Genomic DNA, 21,011 nt, shown 5'->3' with positions numbered 1-21,011 from the left:
CCTGAATTTGAGCCCATTGTCCTGGGGAAGTCAGTGATTGACCTTTAACAGGTGCAAGTTTCAGTTCAGTCTGGTTTTCTTTGCACAATACACAGGGGCTGTGCACTGTCTGAGTCCCGACTTGACCACAATTCCTTTGAGGGTGGCCATTTTTAGGCGGCCACCATTCTTGAGACAAACAATTTTATCTCCGTTACTGTAAAAACCATGGAGGGAGATGCCTGTCCTCTTGACCATCCTACTGCCAAGTACCCACCTCCTGCCTGTGCCCCGATATATAAATGTCTGCGTCGATGTCTGGTTCCCCCTGCTGGTGGGAGGCCAGAATTGTCCCTATATGTATTGGTCAGTAGCAATGTACAGTGGTGCTATTATATATAAATATATTGTTATGGTCAGGGTTTAGAGAACCCCAAAGTGTAGCATGGAGTTCACCTGACACACAACTTTTAATAATTTGTGGTATAGGGAGCACACAGCCCACTCTACAGGCGTCGTACAGCAAAAATGGAAAAGTATCTTTTAAAGCAAAATAATGTTTATTCTATGAACTGTTAACCTTCTTAAAACATACAGTGAACACCTTAGCAACCATTAATCCAAATACAACCCCCAAAGAATACAACACTAAGTAATCCTTTAAGCTTTCCTTTTAACATTCATAAGACTTAAAACACCTTTTACCAGAAGCACATCAGGTTAAAGTCACAAATGTTATTATTTTTAAATCACCAGGATCGATTTACAGTCTTTAGATTACAGAGAGAGATTCTAATACACCTTCTGGCTGTGACTGCAGCGATCCAGCTCTGAAAATAAAACTAAAATACACCCTGCAGCAAACAGCCTAAAACGAAAGTAAAAAGCTGACAAACAGCCCAGCTCCACCCACTCTCTGACATCACTGCAGTAGTAAACACCCATTTCTTAAAGGTACTCTCACGACAGATATTTATATACACACCCATTTATAAACACCCATTTCTTAAAGGTACTCTCACATGACACCTCTCTCGAAGAAAAAAAACCCATCAACTTCAAGATGGTTTCATTTTTCACCTTTTCACCATCCTTTAAGAAATTCACACAGTAAATATACTTTATCGTTTCAAAAAACAATACACGCCAACAGATATAATAATATAGTCCATTTCTTTTTTTTTCTTCTTCTTCCTCCAGCTGGTATGCCTCTTGATTGATAGTCTCTTTGAACAAGAAGGTCTCTGCACGATCCGTGTATTTCTCTATGCCTCGACATTTCTCTTTAAAGTCAGATACTTTAGTTCAATTTCATCAGAGAGTTCCTTGTAATTCTCCAACACAAGAACATTGGTTATCACAACTTTCAGGCCATCAAATGCCTGTTGAAAGTCCACTGTCTACTAAACTTTGTTACGCTTCTTGAGCAAGTCTGTCAGTGGAGCAATCACCTGCAAAATGTTTCATCAATGCTCAAACAACTCCACTCATGCCAAGAAATCGCATTATTTCCCTTCGTCTTGAGGGTATCGGAAACTCTCAATAACTGTTGTCTTCACATCCCGTGTGACCATTCGACCCTGTCCATTTGTATGGCCAAGGAAAGTAGCTTGGGCTTTTCCAAATTCACTTTTGGCTAGGTTTAGCACAAAACCCGCCTCCTGAAGTCGATCAAATAACTCCATCAGATGTTTTCAATGTTCTTTCCATGTCTGGCTGAAAATTACCAGATCGTTGATGTATATCGCACAATTGGGTAATCCTGAAACAACTTTGTTAGTTAACCGTTGAAATGTGGCTGGGGCGTTTTTCATGCCAAATGGCATAACTTTGAATTGGTATATACCATCTGGAGTCACAAAAGCTGAAATCTCCTTCGCCCTTTCAGAAAAAGTATCTGCCAGTCACCTTTAGGTAAATTCAGTTTGGAAATAAAAGCTGATTGTCCCACTTTCTCAATGCAATCCTCCAAACGTGGGATAGGATAAGAGTCCGTTCTTGTAACTGCATTAAACTTTCTATAGTCCACACACAACCATTGGGTACCATCTGGTTTTGGTACCATCACTATGGGTGAGCTCCATTGACTGCAACCCACTTCAAATATGCCATTTTTAAGCATACTCTCAATCTCTTTGGTAACCTGTGCCAATTTTAAAGGATTAAGTCTATATGGATGTCATTTGATTGGAACAGCAATTCCCACATCGACATCATGTACAGCCATTTTAGTACTTCCCAATTTATCTCCACAAACTTGCCCAGGTGATATCAATAACTCTTTCAGGTCAGTTCACTTTTCCTCTGGAAGGTAACTCAACAATTTATCCCAATTTTTAAGAACATCTTCGTTTTCCAATTTAATCTGAGGTATGTCAAATTCACAGTCATCTGGATTTGGTTTGTCACTTTGAGTTAGAATCATTAAAACCTCCTCCTTTTTCTCTCCTTCCCTTTCAAAGTACCTTTTAAGCATATTCACATGACACACTCCGTGAGTTTTCCTTCTATCTGGTGTTTTTACCACATAATTCACCTCACTTAATTTCCTTTCAATCTGATCAGATCCACAAAACCTTGATTTTAAAGGTTCACCTACCACTGGAAACAACACTAAAAGTTTATCTCCACTGGCAAAACTACGAACTTTGGATTTCTTGTCCGCTACCCGTTTCATCATATTTTGTGCAACTTTTAAATGTTGTCTAGCCAATTCATCTGCTCTATTTAATCGTTCCCTAAAATTTGACACGGAATCCAGTGATGTAGTTTCCAATTTCTCACTCACCAATTGTTCCTGAATCAATTTAAGTGGTCCCCTTACCTCGTGACCAAAAGTTAATTCAAAAGGACTGAATTTGGCTGACTGATTAGGTGCATCCCTAATTTCAAACAGTACGAATGGAATTCCTTTATCCCAATCCTCTGGATAATCTTGACAATAAGCCCTCAATATTGTCTTTAATGTTTGATGCCACCTTTCTAACGCTCCCTGCGATTCTGGATGGCATGCAGTTGATTTAAATTGTTTTATTCCTAAGCTATCCATAACTTCTTTGAATAACCTTGAGGTAAAATTCGATCCTTGATCCAATTGTATTTCTATGGGTAGTCCATATCTAGTAAAGAATTTAAGTAACTCCTCCACAATCCGTTTAGCTGTAATATTACGCAGTGGAATGGCCTCTGGAAACCTAGTATACACATCCATTATCGTCAAAAGATATTGATTCACACATTTTGTTTCAGGAAGAGGGCCTACGCAATAAATTAGGACCCTTGTAAAAGGTTCCTCAAATGCTGGAATGGGTATTAAGGCTGCTGGTTTTATCACTGCTTGAGGGTTCCCTATCACTTGATGTATGTGACATGATTGACAATCTTAATTACATCTTTATGTAGTCCAGGCCAATAAAACATTTTTTGGATTTAAGCTTGAGTTTTCTTATTCCCACTGGTACCTCATATGCAACTCGCAACACCTCCTTTCTATACCCTTTTGGCAAGACTACTTGATGAACTTCTGCCCAGTTTTCATCCGCCTGCATATGTAAAGGTCTCCATTTTCTCATCAAGACATCACTTTTACGGTAATAACACTCTGGTATACACTCAGATTCCTCTTCCGTGTATGCTTTCTGATGTATCCGTTTTATTTCTATATCTTTTTTTGAAACTCAATTTTCCTGAACTAAAAATATCCGCCTCATGCTCCACCTGTTCTTGTTCTTTTTCAACCATCTGATCAAAAATTGTTTCTGATAATTGCCTTCAACTTCATCTTCACTCTTTGATTTCTCCTCTTGTCTTAACCTCTGACTTTGCAACCTTGTTACGACACAATCCGGAAATGTCCCAGGATATTCGTCCTTCAACGCTTCAGATGTCTGATTCTCCACTGGCTTATCAACCAGAGTAGGCATCACTCCCACCTGTGATCCAGCTATATCATTACCCAAGATAAACTGTATTCCTGGGCAAGATAGTTTCTCTATTACCCCTACGACCACTTCACCACACTTCACTGGACTTTCCAACTTTACCTTATATAATGGAACACTACTCCTCTCACCCTGAATTCCACATATCACCACCTTTTCTGGCAACATTCTTCCCAAACTACATAACTCCTCATCTCTTACCAGTAAAGATTGACTAGCTCCCGTATCTCTTAAAATTGTGACTTCTTTCCCTGCTCCTCCTGATACACATGAATAAAGTTTACCCACACAAGTATATTCTTTAAAGAGACAGCAGGGGCAGCAGGGTAGCATGGTGGTTAGCATAAATGCTTCACAGCTCCAGGGTCCCAGGTTCGATTCCCGGCTGGGTCACTGTCTGTGTGGAGTCTGCACGTCCTCCCCCTGTGTGCGTGGGTTTCCTCCGGGTGCTCCGGTTTCCTCCCACAGTCCAAAGATGTGCAGGTTAGGTGGATTGGCCATGCTAAATTGCCCGTAGTGTCCTAATAAAAGTAAGGTTAAGGGGGGGTTGTTGGGTTACGGGTATAGGGTGGATACGTGGGTTTGAGTAGGGTGATCATGGCTCGGCACAACATTGAGGGCCGAAGGGCCTGTTCTGTGCTGTACTGTTCTATGTTCTATGTTCTAGATCTGGTACCTTCTTATCAAACACCTCTTGATCAGGCTGTACAATCTTTCACACCTCTTTCGCTTCACTTGGGCTTTCCTTTACCATATTCACAAACCCCACTGTCTTATCCTGCCTTACCACATCAGCCTTCCTAGTGCTTTTCTTCAACACCAACACTGTGACTTTACATGGCCTAGTTTATTACAGTGAAAACATTTGACATTTTTCATTTCTTTTCCACCCTCCTGGATTTCTTTTTTTAATCTGAGATACACTCTTCTTATTGTCTCCCATCAGATCACGTTTACCTTTACCACCTGAGTATTTCTCATGTCCCCAGTTTCTATCCCCCACAGGCTGAAACTGATGTCAGAAACCAAGCTTTGATTTATGAATTAATTCATAATCATCTGCCATTTCTGCTGCTAATCTCGCAGTTTTAACCCTCTGCTCTTCCACATGAGTTCTCACTACATCAGGAATTGACTTTTTAAACTCCTGCAAAAGTATAATTTCTCTGAGAGCATCATACATTTGGTCTATTTTGAAAGGCCTTATCCACCTATCAAAATTACTCTGATCCTTTCAAACGCCATGTATGTTTGACCAAATTATTTCCTTAAATTTCTAAACCTTTGTCTGTAAGCTTCAGGCACTAGTTCATTTGCACCCAAGATGGATTTCTTCACCTCCTCATACGTCTCAGATAGTGTAATGATGCAAACACTTCACATGCCCTACCTATCAGCTTTGTTTGAATCAGTAATACCCACATGTCCTGTGACCATTTCATTTGTTTTGCTACCTTCGGAAATGAAATGAAAAAGGTTTCCACTTCCTTCTCGTCAAAGCTTTGCAATGCTTGGACATATTTAAATAGATCCCCACCAAGCCTTCGACGATAACGCTCTTTATCACTATCCTCATCACTATCAGCCAACTGTGTGTTTCCCTTCACATCTGCCAATTTTAACTGACTGTCATGTTTTGAGGCCATTTTCTGAAGTTCAAATGCTCTCTCTTTATCTTTTTCCCAGATCTTTATCTCGCATTCTCTTTCCTTTTCTTCTGCTAGGGCTATTCTTTCTGTTTTCCTTTCTTCTGTCTCTTTTTCCTCTCTCTCTCGTTCTCTTTCTTTTTCCTCTCTCTCTCTTTCGTATTCAAGCTGCTTTAATTCTTTATCATGTTCCATTTGTTTAATTTGTAACTGAATTTTTGCCATTTCCAATGTGTCAAACTGTATCGTAGGCAACTTTAAATGCTTAGCCACTGCCATAATGAGCTCATCTTTTTGTATTTTGTCAGGTAATGTTAACTGCAATGTTTTTGCCAAATCTAACAGTTTGCTTTTAGTCTCTGCCCTTAAGGTACTGAGTGTGACCGTCTCCACCCCCAAAAACGTCCAAGCCTCTGAAAATGCAATTGATCACAACACACTCTCCACTTAAACTAAAATACCACACCGGAAAAGCAACCACAATATGCTCACCCCTCACTGTCTTTAAGTTCACTGAGCCAATCCAATAGATAGACTTTATCCCCCTTGAGCCCCCAATTTGTTATGGGCTATTGTTTAGAGAACCCCAAAGTGTATCTTGGAGTTCACCTGACCCACAACATTTAATAGATTGTAGTATGGAAAGCACACGGCCCATTCTACAGGTGTATCACAGCAGAAATGGAAAAGTATGTTTTAAAGCATACTGTTTATTCTACAAACTCAAGTTCACTTTTTTAAAACATACAGTGAACATCTTAGCAACCATTAATTAAAATACAACCCCCAAAGAATACAACACTAAGTCATGCTTACACTGTAAGCATCCAGAAGACATATGAAAGAAACAGCTTTTAACAGAAGCATATCAAGTTAAAGTCACTACTGAAAACATTTATTATTCTGAATTCACCAAATGATCAAGAGATAGTCTTTTCATGGCAGAGAGATCAACAGTACAGCTGCTCTGTCTGGTTTCAGCTCCCACACTGAAAATGAAACTAAAGCACACCCTGCAGCAAACAGCCTAAAATGAAAGTAAAAAGCTGACAGACAGCCCAGCTCCACCCACAGTTTGACACCACTACAGTAAGATGAGCAGCCAAACATTTCTTAAAGCGACATTATCATGACATTCCTAACGCTTGATTCACGCTCAAGAATCAGACACTGCAAATGAATGATTTCACAAGTGTTCCCTATAAAGGCTTTAATTTTCTGGGAATGTGGGAATCAATTCAAAGTGTTTGTTTAGCTATAAGAAATGTTACATTTTGTTCTTCAATGATTTATGTTGTTCTCTTCCATTGATAGAGTAAGAGCTTGAAAAAGAAGTTTATGGAAGAAACTAAGCAGTGCAGTGTTTATAAAACTGAGGTATGTAAAAATACAAGTCCATAACAAATGTCTGTAGCAGCTGAATTGATGTTATTTTCTGTAAAATACAGAAAGTAAAAAGGTTATAGAAGTTGCCAGAATGTGTGATACTGGGAATAATTAGATATTTAGGTTTTGCTTCTTACAGGTTTGAAATCAGACCTGCCTGCTGGGATTAAAGTTTAGCCTTTGTTGTCTGTGAAGCTGAATTAAGCTTCAGTTGCTATGGGCCAAGGACCTACAGCATGAAGTTTTACCAAATTTGACATGGTCACGAAAATAATTAGTATGGTAACTGCTGAGGTTAGGTTTGAGGTATATTTCAGAGGCAGAATATGGATGATTTATTTGATGGTCCACTGACCTGGGAGCACCTGCTACAAGGTCTGCAATTTGCTGCAACAACTGGCACTGCATTGTCTGTTGAAATAAAAAGTAGAATTCAGTTTTGTTGAGGTATGAATTGGGCAGTAGAAGACCAATCACTTGTAATGGGCAGGAAAATTGCGTAGGGTCAGTAATGGGCAATCAATCCAGTACTGTGCACTCTCCACTCACCCCATATTGAATTTCACCTCCGCATTTTCCCTTCCGTCCTATCCCATCACTCTTAGCCCATATTCCTCTCCCACCCACCCAACCCCGCCATCACAGTGACCACAGCATTAAACTAATGTGCCTTCAACTGCTTACAAGCTGAAACATGCTGATGTCAGTCACCAGACTAATTCTGCAGTTAATTTTTGTGTTAAACAGGGGACTGAAATCATGGTCCAGGTCTTCCAGTCATTGTATCTTCGAAGACTTGACGCAATGACTGTGGAAACTCTGATGTTCCGACCTGAGTGGGAATTTTCTGTGAAGTCTCAAACCTTGTTTGTTTTGTGATGGTGATGTACTGTCCCCCACCATGGCCGAGTGCCCTGGCCACAAAGGCCACCAGCTGCTCACCCCCTGTGCTGCACCTGTCTGACTGCGCTTTCTGTCTCCCCCCCCCCCGCCTCCCCCCACCAGGAGAAGGCGGCGCATAACCAAAAGCAAAGAGAGAAGTAAAGAGGGAAACCGCCGGATCTGCGGTCCCTCACAGTCACGAAGCAGCGGGCACAGGACCTGGTCAGTGGGCCTGAAGAGAGGGCAGTCGCCGAGATGAAGGTTGGCATCGGGAATCAAGTCAGCCCCGCTGAGTTACGCTGTCCCCATGGCATGCATGTCATGACCCCCACACCACCAAATTACCATCCCCACACTGCCCCCTCACCACCCCACCTCCCGCTAACCACACCATCTCCATCTCACCACCCCACACAACACCCTCGCCACCCCACTTCCCCCGCACCTTCTGATGTCCCCTGACCCGAAACCCAAGAGGATTTGAGCAAGGAATTGGCAACAAACAGCGACGCAAGCCCCAAATGGCAGTTTGAGACACTGTTGTGGAAATTATAATAAAGACAAATTCTTCGAGCTCCGGCGAAGGAAATTTTATTTACCACAAATATTTGCGGAGAGGGCCGCGATAGCCATTCCACAATACTCTGAGTTATACAGTTGAAAACCATTATATCTATAGTGTGAAATAAAGAACTTTGACGAGATAAAACCTTGGGAACATACGCAAGAGGAAATATGAATGTTTTGCCCTTGGTTTAAAAACAATTCTTGTACGCAGTTATGTTTCGGAGAACAACGTGTTATCATAATAAGGCCGAGTCCAAAATACTAAGCAGTATTTTGTTTACGTTATATGACCTACTTATTTTCGTTCAAAAGCAGTGTTAAAATATAGTCAAGCATTCCCAGCATGCTTCAGCAAGTGCCTTTCTTATTAAATATAGCCACACAGTTAGATAAAATGAATACCCTTAAGCGGGCAACTAATCTGCACATTTCTAGAGCTGTTGGGGAGGGTTTAAACTAATGTGGCAGGGGGATGGGAACCGATGCAGGAAGTTGGAAGGTAGTAAAACAGGGACAGAAGCAAAAGGAAGTAAGGGGAAAAGTGCAAGGCAGAGAAGACATAGTCAAAAATCTAAAAGTGACAAAAGGAATAAAACTGGAGATGATAAGATTCAAAACAGAGGTTAAAAAAAACCAACATAAGTGTACTTTACCTGAATGCTCGTAGTATTCGGAATAAAGTAAATGAGTTGATGGCACAAATCATCGTAAATGACTATGATTTAGTGGCCATTTCTGAAACATGGTTAAAGGATGGTCACGACTGGGAGTTAAATATCCGAGGGTATCAAACTATTCGGAAGGACAGAGTGGATGGTAAGGGAGGTGGTGTTGCTCTGTTATTTAAGGATGACATCCGGGCAATAGTAAGGGATGACATCGGTCCTATGGAGGATAAGGTTGAATCCATTTGGGTGGAAATCAGGAATAGTAAGGCGAAAAAGTCACTGATAGGAGTAGTCTATCGGCCACCAAATAGTAACGATATGGTGGGGCAGGCAATAAACAAAGAAATAACTGATGCATGTAGAAATGGTACAGCAGTTATCATGGGGGATTTTAATCTACATGTCGATTGGTTTAACCAGGTCGGTCAAGGCAACCTTGAGGAAGAGTTTATAGAATGTATCCGCGATAGTTTCCTAGAACAGTATGTAATGGAACCTACGAGGGAACAAGCGGTCCTAGATCTTGTCCTGTGTAATGAGACAGGATTGATTCATGATCTCATAGTTAGGGATCCTCTCGCAAGGAGCGATCACAATATGGTGGAATTTAAAATACAGATGGAGGGTGAGAAAGTAAAATCAAATACTAGTGTTTTGTGTTTAAACAAAGGAGATTACAAGGGGATGAGAGAAGAACTAGCTAAGGTAGACTGGGAGCTAAGACTTTATGGTGGAACAGTTGAGGAACAGTGGAGAACCTTCCAAGCGATTTTTCACAGTGCTCAGCAAAGGTTTATACCAACAAAAAGGAAGGACGGAAGAAAGAGGGCAAATCGACCGTGGATATCTAAGGAAATAAGGGAGAGTATCAAATTGAAGGAAAAAGCATATAAAGTGGCAAAGATTGCTGGGGGATTAGAGGACAGGGAAATCTTTAGGGGGCAACAGAAAGCTACTAAAAAAGCTATAAAGAAGAGTAAGATAGAGTATGAGAGTAAACTTGCTCAGAATATAAAAACAGACAGTAAAAGTTTTTACAAATATATAAGACAAAAAAGAGTGGCTAAGGTAAATATTGGTCCTTTAGAGGATGAGAAGGGAGTTTTAATAATGGGAAATGAGGAAATGGCTGAGGAACTGAACAGGTTTTTTGGGTCGGTCTTCACAGTGGAAGTCACAAATAACATGCCAGCGACTGATAGAAATGAGGCTATGACAGGTTAGGACCTTGAGAGGATTGTTATCACTAAGGAGGGAGTGATGGGCAAGCTAATGGGGCTAAAGGTAGACAAGTCTCCTGGCCCTGATGGAATGCATCCCAGAGTGCTAAAAGAGATGGCTAGGGAAATTGCAGATGCACTAGTGATTATTTACCGAAATTCACTAGACTCTGGGGTGGTCCCGGTGGATTGGAAATTAGCAAACATGACGCCACTGTTTAAAAAAGGAGGTAGGCAGAAAGCAGGAAATTAATGGCCAGTGAGCTTAACTTCGGTAGTAGGGAAGATGCTGGAATCTATCATCAAGGACGAAATTGCGAGGCATCTGGATAGAAATTGTCCCATTGGGCAGACGCAGCATGGGTTTGTAAAGGGCAGGTCATGCCTAACTAATTTAGTGGAATTTTTTGAGGACATTACCAGTGCAGTAGATAACGGGGAGCCGATGGATGTGGTATATCTGGATTTCCAGAAAGCCTTTGACAAGGTGCCACACAAAAGGTTGCTGCATAAGATAAAGATGCATGGCATTAAGGGTAAAGTAGTAGCATGGATAGAGGATTGGTTAATTAATTGAAAGCAAAGAGTTGGGATAAATGGGTGTTTCTCTGGTTGGCAATCAGTAGCTAGTGGTGTCCCTCAGGGATCCGTGTTGGGCCCACAATTGTTCACAATTTACATTGATGATTTGGAGTTGGGGACCAAGGGCAATGTGTCTAAGTTTGTAGATGACACTAAGATGAGTGGTAAAGCGAAAAGTGCAGAGGATACTGGAAGTCTGCAGAGGGATTTGGATAGGTTAAGTGAATGGGCTAGGGTCTGGCAGATGGAATACAATGTTGGCAAATATGAGGTTATCCATTTTGGTAGGAATAACAGCAAACAGGATTATTATTTAAATGATAAAATATTAAAGCATGCCGCTGTTCAAAGAGACTTGGGTGCGCTAGTGCATGAGTCACAGAAGGTTGGTTTACAAGTGCAACAGGTGATTAAGAAGGCAAATGGAATTTTGTCCTTCATTGCTAGAGGGATGGAGTTTAAGACTAGGGAGGTTATGTTGCAATTGTATAAGGTGTTAGTGCGGCCACACCTGGAGTATTGTGTTCAGTTTTGGTCTCCTTACTTGAGAAAGGACGTACTGGCGCTGGAGGGTGTGCAGAGGAGATTCACTAGGTTAATCCCAGAGCTGAAGGTGTTGGATTATGAGGAGAGGTTGAGTAGACTGGGACTGTACTCGTTGGAATTTAGAAGGATGAGGGGAGATCTTATAGAAACATTTAAAATTATGAAGGGAATAGATAGGATAGATGCGGGCAGGTTGTTTCCACTGGCGGTTGACAGCAGAACTAGGGGACATAGCCTCAAAATAAGGGGAAGTAGATTTAGGACTGAGTTTAGGAGGAACTTCTTCACCCAAAGGGTTGTTAATCTATGGAATTCCTTGCCCAGTGAAGCAGTTGAGGCTCCTTCATTACATGTTTTTAAGGTAAAGATAGATAGTTTTTTGAAGAATAAAGGGATTAAGGGTTATGGTGTTCGGGCCGGAAAGTGGAGCTGAGTCCACAAAAGATCAGCCATGATCTAATTGAATGGCGGAGCAGGCTCGACGGGCCAGATGGTCTACTCCTGCTCCTAGTTCTTATGTTCTTATTAAAGTCACTTCTACAATTCCCTCCTTGTTGATCTTAACTGTTAGTACATTATTGTGTCCTCTGTGGAGAAGGGTGGTTTATAGTGTAAGGGGAACGGACGTATGACAGTTCTCTGCATGTTCTGAGGCTGCTACCAAGGAGGCAATGCAGCTAGGGCTGTTCCCATGTTCGGACAATAAAAATATCCTGTGTAACATTTAAACAGTAACCATACGACAATCAAGATTACAATGGCAATTATAATCCCGAACACAATCTTCTGTCCTAATGATATTAACTACCCAAAGCCAAAGTCCCATCCCTCATGTTCATGTAATCTTGTTACCTCTCTACGAATGTGATCCACCAGATTATCAATTTTCTCTGAGTTATCAGGAATATATGTGCAACAGTCCCTTCCAATCAGGGCACGAGTACCTCCTTTTTCAGTGAACAAGAAATCAAGGGCCATTCTATTCTGCAGGGCAACCGCTCTCATAGCAACCATCTTAGTTTCTATCTGGTTAACAGCTTCTGCAGTATCATTAGCTACTGCTCAAGAATGTCTTGTAGTTCACGTAGTTCGTATGCATTAGTGGCTATTCCTAATGGTGGTATCATTATTCCCAGCATTTGTGCCCATGTCACAATACTTTGTGTTGACTTCTGATGGGGATGGTCTTGCAATTGCTGAACATGATGCACATAAGGGATTACGTATCCCAAATATTCATAGTTTTTCTAATTGGATCCCTTTCCCAGGAGCCTCCACTAGTTTGATTTACAACTAACCAATCAAAGATGAATAATCATTCAACTTAAGGTGGAACATGGGGGTTTGCCAATACAAGGTCTGATCACACTGTGTAGCCATCTAAGATCGCCACCTCCAAAGGACCATGGGAATTATGCCCAACCCAGGACTCAGACAGATACAGACCCTATGTGTATCTGAAACACAGGTAACCAGACTTGATTGAAACCCCGGCTCATTTGCATTTCAATGGCCCATTTTCTCAGGACAATAGTGTGGTGAATTAAAACACTAATAATCCACACTGTATTGTACAACATGTGTTGAGCCTGTACCTTGTACTAGATCATGTGTAGTTGCACAGCTCTACCCATAGGAGGAGATGAGGAGCTTGTACTGGGCTCCACCCTTGGCTCTGCCAATGGTTCCTCCCCCTAACCGGAAGTATAAAGGTTGCTGTTGTGAGCCTGCCTGCCAGTTCATCTAGAGTTCATCTCGTCACAGGCAGGCTCTGTTGTAAGATGATTAAAACCACTGTTCGCTTCTAACCATGTGTCGCGTGAATTGAGGGTATCATCAAATAGAACTCCAATCAAGCAACCAGTACAGCCACAGACTGATCGACGCCACTCCCCTACTCATAAAGCACAACTGCCAAGGTCAATACCATTAAGGACCCGCCCAGCCACCAAGGTACCCGCCCCTTTATTGGCCGAAATCGAAGACAGTGATCAGAGCCCTGTCGAATTATTTGGTCCAAGGTTAAGGACCACGCCAAAGAGCGCAAAATCCCAGAGGGATAAAAAAGGACACAGCCACGTGTTCTGTCTCTTTTTGATCCGGCCTGTGCCAACCCAATCGAACAGGAACAGCCAGCCAAGTTCAAGACCAACGATCGCTACCTGACTGATGAGCCCAGCAGAGACAGAGCCACTTCGAACCAGCCAAGTGAAATCCAGATAAAGGCCTGATCCATTTGCACAGTGCTGGTCATCCTGAAGTTAAGTATAGGTTATTGTAGCTGATAGGTGTCGTTTAACTCGTAGTAGATATTGTGTTCGCATTCTTGTGTGTGTAAATAGACCATCTTTTTAACTAACTAACTGGTTGTGCGGTCATTCGATCAATATAACGGAAGGCTTGTGGTTCACCAACATTATTATAGAGCAACATTATTGGAGACTCTGGCGGGACCCGATTAGAAGTGACTTTGCCACTCCGAGAGAACCCACAAACTTTGAATCCAATTGCGAGAAAGAGAAAGAACCATAAGTGTAAGTCGCATATTGACCAAATAACCAAATTTCAGAAGTGTGTACTTACCCGCATGCGTATCTAACAGGAAGAGTAAGGTAAACTCGTTAGAATTGTGTTCAGCTATCGAGGGATCGTGTGCCGGAAAAAAGCTTAAGCCATACATGCTGTTCAAATCACCGCCTTATTCTCCTGTCTCAAATTAAAAGTAGAGAAAGAGATAAGAGAAGTAATGCCACTAAAGCAGTGGAAAAATTGATGAATCCACAGGAACCCGAGGTCGCAGCGACCAACAGAGCAGAGCAATGACCCATGTGGGAGGAAGAGTTAAGGAAATACTTAAAGGGGAAAGAATTGCCCGAATTGGTCGAATTTTTGCACTAATGATGAGTCAGGTCCAGGAAAGATAAGACAGACTTGGTGGTAGAAGCTAAGCGAGGCCAACAAAAATGTAGGAAAAGTCAGAAAGCCGATGGCAATAGTGTCCTGTTTGGCACAGTTGCGAGGCACAGATGAGGTCATGAAGACACTCTGTAGACAGTTAATTGAGAAGGAAGAAAAGAATGAGGGAAACAGTAACGAAAGTGAGAAGATAATTGAGCAACTCTGGGAACAGTTAGCAGCTAAGGACAAGGAAATGGCCGATGTAAAACGTGCACATCAATCTTGTCTAGTTCACCTTAGTAGCTTCCAGATCCAGTACAATAAAGTCTACCAAGATACACAGCGCGCAGTCCTGGTAAGAGAGAAAACAGAACAACAGGTTGCCCAGCTAACTAGCAAATGCGCAAATTTAAAAGCAGCTTTGAGAGCGCTCCACAGCTCCACCAAGAAACAGAGGCAGAGTACCGTTGACCATGATAAAAGTTCCAGTCACTACTCTCAGTACAGAAGGGCATCAGGTACACTTTCAGGCAGGATTTAGATGAGGACGATACTCCCAAATTTACCTCTTAAACTAAAGCGGCCAAAGATACCTAGTGTCCACGTGTACTGCTGCCCTTGAAACGTAAATGTGAATTTATACTGAGAGGCCCTGTCTAACGGGATGGACCAAAAGCCATTGGATTGGATTGGATTTGTTTATTGTCACGTGTACCGAGGTACAGTGAAAAGTATTTTTCTTCAAGCAGCTCAACAGATCGTTAGAAAAGGAAATTAAACAAAATTCAAGAAAATACAAGAAAATACATGAGAAACCCACATATTTCTGGCCGATAATCTCTAATATGCATGGACCCCACAAGAGTGCCAGATCATAGCAGCCCAACACCACACAGGACCCTTTATCCCAAAGTCACTACACCCACGAGCAGGCAGTAAGACACAGGATTCCGAAACCACAGCAGATACTTAAAAAATTTATGTGGACGGTTCCTCCACAATCGAAAATGGAGTTAGAATTACTGGTTGTGGAATTTACATGGAAGGCGCGAAGGGACGCCCACTAGAAGAGATCTCTAAAATTGCCTGGAATCTAGGTTCACAAGCAGCAGAACTCGCAGCCATAGTCTGTGTAATTCAGCACCCCGACTCTTTTCCAACTCCTGCAGACATACACTCAGACAGCCTGTATGTGTGCAATAGTTTAACAGAATTCCTGCACCTGTGGGAATCTCGAGGGTTTGTTTCAACCGATGGAAAACCCTTACCCTCTTCCCCGTTGTTAAAGCACATTCTCAAGACATCCTCAGATCGCAAGAAGCAAGAAGCCATCATCGCTCCTCCCCACCCGGTAATGTAAAGGCAGATGCCTCAGCCAAAGCCGGATCACGCCATGATCACTTCTGGCAGCCATCCGAAAGCGAACCGATGCACTCAGTTCAGGTTTCCCAGACCAATATTGAGCATCCATCCCAAGCCCAAAAAGCAGACGACACCCTCAAACATGTTTTAGGGGGCAACTTCCCAGGCCCCGATGATAAATGGAAGGATGCACTGACTGTACAGGATGGCATAGTTTTAAAAAACGGAATTTATGTGGTCCCCATACAGGACAGAAACCAGCTCATTTACCAATTTCATGATGGGCATGGACATCAGGGGATAGACAATACCATTGCCCATTTAAGACCTTTGTGTTGGTGGCCCGATTTAAAAAGTGATGTAACCCATTATGTCGAGAATTGCCTTATGAATGAATGAAATGAAATCGCTTTTTGTCACGAGTAGGCTTCAATGAAGTTACTGTGAAAAGCCCCTCGTCGCCACATTCCGGCGCCTGTCCGGGGAGGCTGGTACGGGAATCGAACCGTGCGGCTGGCCTGCTTGGTCTGCTTTACAAGCCAGCGATTTAGCCCAGTGAGCTAAACAAGCCCCAGTTATCTGTGCTCAGAACAATCCCGAACGTTACTCAAAGAAAGGACACTTACGTCACACCCAACCTGTGAATGACCCTTGGACAAACTTGCAAATCGATTACATTGGCCCCCTTCCCCCTTGCAGAAATGGTTTCAAGTACGTTCTGGTTGTAATCAACACCTTTACTAAATGGGTAGAAGCATTTCCCTCACGGACAAACACAGCAAAGGCCACTGCTAAGATTTTGACCCAACTGATATACACGCTGGGGTCTCCCCCGCAGCATTGAGTCAGATGAAGGTTCCCACTTCACCGGTAGAGTCATGCAAAATATTTTAACAATTTTTGGGATCAGGCAGAAATTCCATATAGTATATCACCCCCAATTCAGTGGCATTATCGAGACAATGAATCAAACTTCAAAAGCGACCATGAGGAAGATGGCTGGGGGAGGGTTGACATAGGGGTTGGACTAGGTTGTCGATGGGCGGGGCGTAATCGTCTCCTATTGCCAGAGAGATGTGGTGGGAGTGGCTGCATTGGGATCCGTAGACTGAGTTGGTTAATGTGGTACCAATCAGTTTTACCATTTGGGGTACGTTATCTTGTACACCAAGGGGCTCACTTTGTCGGAAATGGAGTCGGGTCCTGCAAATTTGGGAGAGAGGAAAGAACTGGGGCTGTAAAGTGAAACCATTACTTGCTGACCGACATGCTGACATGCATTTGGATCATCGCTGGACTTCTGCAACTGTGCTGGCAACGGACTGTTTTAACAAACCCCACACCAGCCCAGAACACTACCACACAACAGGCCACCACCAGCCCGGACACTACATCACACATAAAGACAGACATCGAAACCCCCACTTGGTGCGAGAACATTGCCAAATGGAAGCCCCTTTCATTCATAGTAGAGGCCCTTCTAGTAATTGCAATAATCTGCAGTGTCATTCAGACACTTCAACTCCGTAAATGGCGAGCAAAAGCCTCCCGCTCCCCGATATATATAGTCCGATCCCCGTTCTGTGGAATTCAACAAAATTAAACTCATGTAACGATCGCTGCTAAAAACAAAAGCATGTAACTCCTTAACTTTATTAGGATTAAGTAGAAATGTGATGCTGCTGTTTTACATTTTGTACTGTGTATAAGTTCTTTGATATTCACCAGCAGCATAAGAGTAGCTCAGATAGCGTTAGCCAGAGATCAACTGTGCGGATAAATTAAATGTTTCAGTGACCAAAATTATAGTGACCGTTGGAGATGGATTAATTTATGAATGTTTTAATGAAATAATAGGTAAATGTCCCAAACCACAAGATAGAGTAGAGTAGAACCTTGCCTTGACCAAGGGTGACCAGGCCACCAAGGATGAACAGGGATCAATAGTGTGATCCACTACGCTTCGCGTTCAGGATCAAGAGGGAAGGAATGTAGCCATTTCAGATGGCAACCTGTAAAGTAGGACAAAAAGAACAAAGAAAATTACAGCCCAGGAACAGGCCCTTCGGCCCTCCTAGCCTGCGCCGATCCAGATCCTTTATCTAAACCTGTCGCCTATTTTCCAAGGATCTACTTCCCTCTGTTCCCTGCCCGTTCATATCTGTCTAGCTGCATCTTAAATGATGCTATCGTGCCCGCCTCTACCACCTGCGCTGGCAAAGCGTTCCAGGCACCCTCTGCGTAAAAAACTTTCCACGCACATCTCCCTTAAACTTTCCTCCTCTCACCTTGAAATTGTGACCCCTTGTAATTGACACCCCCACTCTTGGAAAAAGCTTGTTTGCTATCCACCCTGTCCGTACCTCTCATAATTTTGTAGACCTCAATCAGGTCCCCCCTCAACTCCGTCTTTCCAACGAAAACAATCCTAATCTACTCAACCTTTCTTCATAGCTAGCACCCTCCATACCAGGCAACATCCTGGTGAACCTCCTCTGCACCCTCTCCAAGGCATCCACATCCTTCTGGTAATGTGGCGACCAGAACTGCACGCAGTATTCCAAATGTAGCCTAACCAAAGTCCTATACAACTGTAACATGACCTGCCGACTCTTGTACTCAATATCCCGTCCGATGAAGGCAAGCTTGCTGTATGCCTTCTTGACCACTCTATCAAACAGCGTTACCACCTTCAGGGTACAATGGATCTGATCTCCCAGATCTCTCTGTACATCAATTTTCCCCAGGACTCTTCCATTGACCATATAGTCCGCTCTTGAATTAGATCTTCCAAAATGCATCACTTCGCATTTGCCTGGATTGAACTCCATCTTCCATTCCTCTGTCCACCTCTCCAATCTATCTATATTTTGCTGTATTCTCTGACAGTCCTCCTCGCTATCTGCAACTCCACCAATCTTAGTATCATCTGCAAACTTGCTAATCAGATCACCTATACCTTCGTCCAGATCATTTATGTATATCACAAACAACAGTTGTCCCTGCACGGATCCCTGTGGAACACCACTAGTCACCTTTCTCCATTTTGAGACACTCCCTTCCACCACTACTCTCTGTCTCCTGTTGCCCAGCCAGTTCTTTATCCATCTAGCTAGTACACCCTGAACCCCATACGACTTCACTGTTTCCATCAACCTGCCATGGGAATTCTGGCCAACCCAGGTTTCAGACAGATGCAGAGCCTATCTGAAACACAGGTAACCAGACCTGATCGAAACCCCCACTCATTTGCATTTTAATGTTCCATTTTCCCAGGACAATAGAACTCCAATCAAACAACCGGTACAGCCACAGACTGATCGGCGCTACTCCCCTTACTCAGAAAGCACAACTGCCAAGGCCAATGACCGCTAAGGATCCGCCCAGCTACCAAGCTGAAATCGAAGACAGTGATCAGAGCCCTGTCGAACTATTGGGTCCAAGGTTAAGGGCTGCCCCAAAGAGCGCAAAATCCCAGAGAGATAAAAGAGGACACAGCCACGTGTTCTGTCTCTTTTGGATCCGGCCTGTGCCAACCCAATCGTAGCAGAAACAGCCAGCCAAGTTCGCTACCTGACTGATGAGCCCAGCAGAGACAGAGCCACTTTCTTCGAACCAGCCAAGTGAAATCCAGATAAAGGCCTTATCCATTTGCACAGTGCCAGTCGCCCTGAAGTTAAGTACAGGTTAATGTAGCTGATAGGTGTAGTTTAACTCGTAGTAGATATTGGGTTTGCATGGCGAGATTACTCTTGTGTATGTAAATTAACCATCTTTTGAACTAACTAACTGGTTGTGCGGTCATTTGATCGATATAAGGGAAGGCTTGTGGTTCAACAACATTATTATAGAGCAATAACTGACTTGTGCTGACTGAGTGGGTCCCATATGTTTTATGTTTCTTAAAGCATATACTTCCTTTTGGAATTCCAGTGTAATTGGGAAGGATCAAACAGGGCGATTGACATGTTATATTAAACCTAGGCCACCCATCATCCCTCAAATTTATTCATATCTTATCCAGCTGATGTCCAATCTAACATATTCTGTGTATCTTCACCACATCCTATACTATTTTGTCTTCGAGCCCATACTGCTATCTCGTTACTGGTGAATGGGACAGGTCACACAGGGATGTCCTCCCCCAAGTATCTGGGAATTCGTGTACAAACCTAATAACTGGATTTATTTACCCTCTTTGCTTCCGAGTGAGACACGTATATTAAACAGTGGGCTTGTAATGCAGCACAAGGCCAGCAGCGCGGGTTGGATTCCTCTACCGGCCTCCCCGAACAGGCGCCGGAATGTGGCGACTAGGGGCGTTTAACAGTAACTCCCAGTACGAGGTGCAGATGGTGTCAATGGATGAGACGCAGGTTTGTGTGATGGACTGGGCTGTGCTCACGGCTCTCTGAAGTTTCTTACGGTCTTGGGCTGCCATACCAGGCTGTGATGCAGCTAGATAGGATGCTTTTACATAGAATTTACAGTGCAGAAGGAGGCCATTCAGCCCATCGAGTCTGCACTGGCTCTTGGAAAGAGCACCCTACCCAAGGTCAACACCTCCACCCTATCCCCATAACCCAGTAACCCCACCCACACACTAAGGGCAATATTGGACACTAAGGGCAATATTGGACACTAAGGGCAATTTATCATGGCCAATCCACCTAACCTGCACATCTTTGGACTGTGGGAGGAAACCGGAGCACCCGGAGGAAACCCACGCACACACGGGGAGGATGTGCAGACTCCGCACAGACAGTGACCCAGCCGGGAATCAAACCTGGGACCCTGGAGCTGTGAAGCGATTGTGCTATCCACAATGCTACCATGCTGCCCTTTCTATGGTGCATCTGTAAAAGTTGGGAAGAGTTAATGCGGACATGCCGAATTTCCTTAGTTTTATGAGGAACTATAGGTGCTGTTGTGCTTTCTTGGGTGGAAATTCTTTGGATTTTTGGAAATGTGTACCCCGAGGAATTTGAAACTGCTAACCATCTTCACCTCGGCTCCGTTGATGCTGACAGGGGTGTGTATAGTACTTTGCTTCTTGAAGTCAATGACCATCTCTTTAGCTTTGCTGGCATTGAGGGGTAGATTGTTGTCACTGCACCACTCCACTAGGTTCTCAATCTCCTTCCTGTATTCTGACTCATCGTTATTTGAGATCCGGCCAACTATGGTCATATCGTCAGCAAACTTGTAGATTTTGCCACGCTGTCGTGTGTGAACAGAGAATATATGGGGCTAAGTACACAGCCTTGCGGGGTGCCAGTATTGAGGACTATTGTGGAGGAGGTGTTGTTGTTTATTAAATGATATTCATTATTG

At 43.1% G+C, this 21,011-nt stretch overlaps 1 protein-coding gene across 5 annotated transcripts in view; it reads left to right on the top strand.

Moving 5' to 3' along the window:
- sycp1 (synaptonemal complex protein 1) overlaps positions 1-21,011 on the top strand; it is a 741,816-nt gene that overhangs the window by 493,741 nt on the left and 227,064 nt on the right. For all 5 annotated transcript variants that reach the window (XM_038820847.1, XM_038820848.1, XM_038820846.1 and 2 more), the window contains one exon: positions 6,881-6,943. In XM_038820847.1, coding sequence (XP_038676775.1) covers positions 6,881-6,943 — 63 coding nt within the window. The remainder of the gene's footprint in view (positions 1-6,880; positions 6,944-21,011) is intronic.

Source organism: Scyliorhinus canicula, chromosome 15 (assembly GCF_902713615.1).
Source record: "Scyliorhinus canicula chromosome 15, sScyCan1.1, whole genome shotgun sequence".
Taxonomy (NCBI): domain Eukaryota; kingdom Metazoa; phylum Chordata; class Chondrichthyes; order Carcharhiniformes; family Scyliorhinidae; genus Scyliorhinus; species Scyliorhinus canicula.
This window is presented reverse-complemented; position numbering and strand designations above follow the sequence as displayed.